At 42.3% G+C, this 6,922-nt stretch overlaps 1 protein-coding gene across 1 annotated transcript; it reads right to left on the bottom strand.

The window, feature by feature from the left end:
• Positions 1-2,022: 2,022 nt before the first annotated feature.
• LOC129851162 (epithelial membrane protein 3-like) lies at positions 2,023-6,368 on the bottom strand. Its single transcript, XM_055917508.1, has 5 exons — positions 6,041-6,368; positions 4,957-5,064; positions 4,060-4,162; positions 2,877-3,017; positions 2,023-2,688 (listed from the first exon to the last, which is right to left on the bottom strand). The coding sequence occupies exons 2-5, from the start codon at positions 5,032-5,034 to the stop codon at positions 2,513-2,515; spliced, it is 498 nt and encodes a 165-aa protein (XP_055773483.1). The 5' UTR covers positions 5,035-5,064; positions 6,041-6,368; the 3' UTR covers positions 2,023-2,512.
• Between the last annotated feature and the right edge of the window lie 554 nt (positions 6,369-6,922).

Here is a 6,922-nt window from a genome sequence, read left to right as displayed (position 1 = left end):
CCTCTCTCTAAACGTGATCAATACAAAGGAGATGGACTACAGAAAAAGAAGGACCGGGCAGGTTGGGGCTGTAGTGGAGCAGGTTGAGAGCTTCAAGTTCCTTGGCGTCCAGATCACCAACATATTATCATGGTACAAACACACGAAGACAGTTGTGAAGAGGGCACAACAATGCCTATTCCCTCTCAGGAGACTGAAAAGTACTACAGCTGCATCATCGAGAGCATCCTGACTGGTTGCATCACTGCCTGGTATGGCAACTGCTCGGCCTCCGACCACAGGGCACTACAGAGGGCAGTGCGTGCGGCCCAGTACATCACTGGAGCCAAGCTTCCTGCCATCCAGGACCTCTATACCAGGCGATGACAGAGGAAGGCCCAAAAAATTGTCAAAGACTCCAGCCATCCTGGTCATAGACTGTTCTCTCTGCTACTGCACGGCAAGCGGTACCGGAACGCCAAGTCTAGGTCCAAAGGGCTTCTTAACAGCTTCTACCCCCAAGCCATAAGACTCCTGAACAGCTAATCAAATGTCTACCTGGACTATTTGCATTGGCCCCACCCCCCATTTTTACGCTGCTGCTACTGTCTGTTTTTTATCCATGCATAGTAACTTTTTACCTCTACCTACATGTACATATTACCACAATTACCTTGACTAACCGGTGCACATTGACTCTGTACCGGTACCCCCTGTATATAGCCTCCCTACTGTTATTTTATTGTTGCTCTTTAATCATTTTCTTAACTGCATTGTTGGTTAAGGGCTTGTAAGCATTTCAGTGTAAGGTCTACTAAACCTGTTGTATTCGTCGAGTGTGACAAATACAATTTGAGTAAAGTGTCTGAATTCTTATGTAAATGGTATATTTTTATTTTTTATAAATTAGTAAACATTTTGGGGTATTGAATTGATGAGATTTTTTTTCTCCATCTATTTTAGAATAAGGCTGTAACGCAACAAGATGTGGAAAAAGTCAAGGGTTCTGAATACTTTCCAAATGCACTGTATAATCACTAAATAGATTTAGCCACTAAAAACTATGAAAATATACAGCATATGGAAATAATGACAGTTATGATAGAAAAGAGACAACTCATGCTTCATATCCTCAAGCATGCCTGATTACCTCCAACTAGTTAGGTTATCTTATTTTCCCCTTCTTGTACAACCCCTCCTTCCCCCCCACCATCCTCCTAGTCAATATGCTCACATTGCCTCTCTTTCTAGTCCAAGCATTTTGCGCTGATGACAGACCCTCCAGTCTCTCACAGCCATGATCAGGTCACAAGCCTGTCTCCTCTAGATAATCTACACCTTTTGCCCTGAAGTGCACAGCTGACAACTTTCAAATCCCCATGTCAACTTGTGTTCCAACTTGTAGATTCTGTGTGGCTATCTTATTCCACAATAAAGGCTTTTTGGGCGTCTCCCTAAGAGAGTGTATGTAATATTACCGTCCCTACTGTATCTATTATGTGGTGATGAAAGAGAACCTTTTCATTCATAGCTGTCTTCTGAGACTGTCCTCCGACCGGTCCAACCAGACGGCCAGGTTTGTAAGCCGCAGGAACAGGACTAGAGTCAGACTCCCACCGACTGACTGGTGTACACTTCTTGTCCTAGTAAAGCCTCACTGGGGGCAGACCTCTGTCTCCCCTGAAACCTGCTTTTGACTCTCCTCCAAATTCCAACATCCATCCTCAAAATGATGTTATGAGATGTGGATTGTTACTGAGGGTAATTTTTTTTCTCGAGATTGATGCTATTTGACATGACCTATACAGTAAGAGAATATAATGTGGTGGCCAACTATGACTGCCCCTTCACAGGAGTGTCTCTGAAATGTAAAGAACATAAATGGCACAGCCTACTGGGCTTATTATAGTGTGGCATACTGGAGCTCCACAATGGTCATGTGGTGTGGAATATTACATATTAATATAAACAATATTTCACAGGGGAATTAAACGCACAACAGCCACTCTCCAGTTAATTCCATGTCTTGAGGCATGTCTTGCTGATCATGAGGAAGATTTTATGCAAACAAATACTTTATCACAGAAATGACAGAATTAACCCAAACTGCAGCAATATTGCATACAGTAAAGAATATTCTATAAAATGAAGACTAAATTTAAAGTATTTCACAGATACAGTAATAGTACTGTATGTACACAATACATATATACATTTAACACAGATAAAATAAAGACCTCTGTATCATCGTACATTGTGTTTCTGTTGTTCACTACACTTTAGAAAAAAGAGTGCTATCTAGAACCTAAAAGGGTTCTTCAGCTGGCCCCATAGGAGAACCCTTTGAATAACCCTTTTGGGTTCCATGTAGAACTTATTCCACAGAGGGTTCTAACTGGAACCAAAAAGGGTTATCCTACGGAGACAGCTGAAGATTCCTTTTGGAACCCTGTTTCTAAGAGTGTACAGTCAAGTGATAATAGACTAACAATACCAAGTAGTACTGAATAATGCTGCTAATGTATGTCTTAGTTCACTGCCTCTTGCGCAGGTGAACATACAGGACTCCACTGAAGAGCAAGAGCGGTACACAGGACCAGGCCAGAATGAAACAGTAGCCAAAGTGGCCAATGCTCAGGTCTCTGTAGTTCTCCAGGATCTTCTTACGGTGGAATGTGAAGATGAGACAGGCGGCAAATGATGTGAAACCTGGTGGAGCAGAGCAGAAAGGGGACAGGGAGGGTAAATGCTCTTTAGAGAATAAATGTGTGTCAATAACCAAAATGAACAGAGAACTTATCTAGGTTAAAGATAAAACCTCACAAATAGTATACAGTAAGTACACACATGAAAGAACTGGGTGTCAAAAACTGGTCAATTCTTGTCCAGTACAGTACCTGCAAAAACCTGACAGAGGCCTGTGAAATAGAAGAGCCCTCCTTTAGACATGGTGAAGAGCTGACCCAGGAAGACCAGGAAGGAGATAGAGGAGAAGACCACTGAGAGGACCATCATAGACTGGACTGCCTGCAGCCAGTCTGGAGAAACGAGAGGAACAATGAGACTCCATGTCATTGGGATCAACACACAGACACATTGAATAGGACTATACAGCCTATAGGGAGGAGGTCAGAGACCTGGCAGTGTGATATCAGGCAGCAACCTCTCCCTCAACGTGATCAAGACAAAGGAGATGATTGTGGACTACAGGAAAAAGAGGACCGAGCACGCCCCCATTCTCATCGACGGGGCTGCAGTGGAGCAGGTTGAGAGCTTCAAGTTCCTTGGTGTCCACATCACCAACAAACTAACATGGTCCAAGCACACCAAGACAGTCGTGAAGAGGGCACGACAAAACTTATTCCCCCTCAGGAGACTGAAAAGATTTGGCAGGGGTCCTCAGACCTCTATACCAGGCGGTGTCAGAGGAAGGCCCAAAATATTGTCAAAGACTCCAGCCGCCACCCTAGTCATAGACTGTTGTCTCTGCTACCGCACGACAAGCGGTACCAAAGCGCCAAGTCTAGGTCCAACAAGCTTCTAAACAGATTCTACCCCTAAGCCATAAGACTCCTGAACACCTAATCAAATGGCTACCCAGACTATCTGCATTGCCCCCCCCCCCCCCCTCTCTCTTGTACACCGCTGCTACTCTCCGTTGTCACCATCTATGTATAGTCACTTTAATAATTCTACCTACATGTACATATTACCTCAACTAACCGGTGCCCCCGCACATTGACTCTGTACCGGTACCCCCCTGTATATAGTCTCACTATTGTTATTTTACTGCTGCTCTTTAATTACTTGTTACTTTTATTTCTTATTCTTATCCATATTTTTTTTAATTGCGTTGTTGGGTAAGGGCTCGTAAGTAAGCATTTCACTGTAAGGTCTACACTTGTTGTATTCGGCACATGTGACTAATAACATTTGATTTGATTTATTGAAAATACAAAAACATGCACATGACCATATATAGGCATAAACAGACAGAATAATCCAAGGTTATAAAAAGAGAGATCCTCAATCTAAGTAGACTAGATATCATTAAAAAACGTAATTTTCCACTTGATTTACCATTTTCGTTAGAGGCAGCACACAGCCAGTTTCCCGTTGTGTTGTCATGAATGCAGTTAGACCAGAGGTCTGTGATTTCAGCATCGGACCAAATCCACCAGGACTAGAGAGAGACAGGTTAAGTTCAGCTGGCAGGTTCTGTGTGCATGGCCATCTGACCAAACCATAAAACTGGGGACCCACTGTGGGATTCCATCAGAGCTTTCGAAGTAATAAAATATCCATAAATCTAATTCCTACATATTTTACAAGGTCACGCTGTGGTTTTCTTAAGCACCATAGTGCTATCAGTATGTTGATATTCAACATGGTTGTGGTTTCTCTTCTCAGACTTTGATATTGACCTGGGGAATAGTTACAGGGGAGAGGAGGGGGATGAATGAGCCAATTGTAAACTGGGGATTATTAGGTGACCATGATGGTTTGAGGGCCAGATTGGGAATTTAGCCAGGACACCGGGGTTAACACCCCTACTCTTACGATAAGTTCCATGGGATCTTTAATGACCTCAGAGAGTCAGGACACCCGTTTAACGTCCCATCCGAAAGACGGCACCCTATACAGGACAGTGTCCCCAATCACTGCCCTGGGGCATTGGGATATTTTTTAGACCAGAGGAAAGAGTGCCTCCTACTGGCCCTCCAACACCACTTCCAGCAGCATCTGGTCTCCCATCCAGGGACTGACCAGGACCAACCCTGCTTAGCTTCAGAAGCAAGCCAGCAGTGGTATGCAGGGTGGTATGGATATGTCATTGTAAAGGCTGTCATTGTAAGTAGCACGTCATTGTCAATAAGAATTTGTTCTTAACGGACTTGCATAGTTAAATAAAATTAAAATAAGTCAGGAAAGGGAGTGCCACAGAGACAGATTGGCTAACAGTGGAGAGTGTCTCACCTTCTCCAAGGTGGCGATGAACAGCATGGCCAGAGTGAACAGATGAAGCACAGTCACAGACATGAGCAGAAGAACCATGATGGCAGGGAGCTTCCACACTCAGGTGTCCTGGACACAGACAGAGTTTTGAGACAGTGGAAACTCTCTCTCTCTCTCTCTCTCTCTCTCTCTCTCTCTCTCTCTCTCTCTCTCTCTCTCTCTCTCTCTCTCTTTCTCTTTCTCTCTCTTTCTCTCTCTTTCTTATAAACAAACATCCTGTCTCTTGTCTGAAACCCCCGTCTGCTGCTACTATTTTAATAAATTATAATAACTGTTATCCTTTAAATCAGGCTAGAAACATGTATGTAGACATCTGTTTCTTTCCTGTGAGTCTTTGCACATTTATACAGAAGTCTTCTATAGCTCAGTTGGTAGAGCATAGTGCTTTCAACACCAGTATTGTGGGTTTGATATCCACTGGGGCCACCCAAATGGAAAATGTTTGCACACACGACTGTAAGTCACTTTGGCTAAAAGCATCTGCTAAATGGCATTTATTATTGTTATATTCAGTTCCAGAATAGGGCAGACTGCACTGTTCTTCTCCTGTCTAAATCTAAGCAACTCAATTTTCCTTGTGTGAAACAACAAGAGTGAGATTTGTTTCCATTAGATGGATAATGAGTATTCTAAAAGGTATGTGTCTCGTCATATTCTTCATCTGGTTTGCATTAGGCTTTTTCACCGATGAGAAAACTGTACTGTTTGTGGTACCTGGTACTAAAAGGAGCAAACATGAGGACTGAGCATAGTATGAGGGAGAAATCTTGAGTGACAACAAAATATATTGACTCTAAAAACACTCTAGATTGAGAATAACAAAACATGTATATTTAATTATTTACTTTCACTGATTCTCAAATAATCTATTTCAATACACACATAATAATGTTGGTATAGAGTATGGCATATTTGCGTGTCTTGAATTCCATACACACTGTTCATTCCAAACAATAACAAATATTTCAATCCTCTAGATAACATTGTAACCAAAGCTTAATGAAAAATTCCAAGTACTTTTCATGTCTTTGATATTGTGACTTACCTTAAATGTCAGTACCTGAGGAACTATGACTGGTTCTGTAACCCTCAGTACCCCTCTCTCCTCTGCCGCCCCTGCTTTTCTCACAGACGCCACTCCTCCCCTTTACTCTTCCTCTACTCCCATCTCCAAAGCTGAGATAAAGACAGGGGTTGGAATGCAGAGTGGGATATAGGGGGAGTTCTCAACATCTATTTCCTCTGCCCTCACCCAGTCTACAGTACGGACAAAGAATTACTACTGACTACTCACTGGACTGGACCCACCCAAAGTCAGAAACAGAGTCAACCACATGAAAAAGTACATGTTGTAAACATTACATTTGAAATCTGCATGATATATATATATATACAGTACATCTGGGAATCATTAATACCTAATTTTAGACCAGATCCATAACCCTGCAGAAAATTGAAAGATTAGAAATATGGAATATACACTGAACAAAAATATAAACGCAACATGTAAAGTGTTGGTCCCTAGTTTCAAGAGCTGAAATAAAACATCCCAAAAATGTTCCATATACACATAAAGCTTATTTCTCTAAAATGTTGAGCACCAATATGTTTACATCCATGTTAGTGAGCATTTCTCCTCTGTCACTTGAAAGTGTGGCATATCAAGAAGCTGAATAAATAGCATGATCATTACACAGGTGCACCTTGTGTTGGGGACAATAAAAGGTCACGTTAAAATGTGCAGTTTTGTCAGACAACACTATGCCACAGATGTCTCAAGTTTTGAGGGAGTGTGCAATTGGCATGCTGACTGCAGGAATGCCCACCAAAGCTGTTGCCAGAGAATTTAATGTTGACTCCAGTGTTGTTGTAGAGAATTTGGCAGTACCTCCAACTGGCCTCACAACTGCAGACCATGTGTATGGTG

This window comes from Salvelinus fontinalis, chromosome 3, assembly GCF_029448725.1.
Source record: "Salvelinus fontinalis isolate EN_2023a chromosome 3, ASM2944872v1, whole genome shotgun sequence".
In the NCBI taxonomy this organism is placed as follows: domain Eukaryota; kingdom Metazoa; phylum Chordata; class Actinopteri; order Salmoniformes; family Salmonidae; genus Salvelinus; species Salvelinus fontinalis.
This window is presented reverse-complemented; position numbering and strand designations above follow the sequence as displayed.

Coding starts and splice junctions, on each gene's coding strand:
- LOC129851162 (XM_055917508.1), bottom strand. CDS start 5,034: ATGGTTCTTCTGCTCATGTCTGTGACTGTGCTTCATCTGTTCACTCTG. Junction 3,018..4,059: donor TGCTGCCTCTAACGAAAATG/GTAAATCAAGTG, acceptor TCGTTTCTCCAG/ACTGGCTGCAGGCAGTCCAG. Junction 2,689..2,876: donor CCTCTGTCAGGTTTTTGCAG/GTACTGTACTGG, acceptor CTGCTCCACCAG/GTTTCACATCATTTGCCGCC.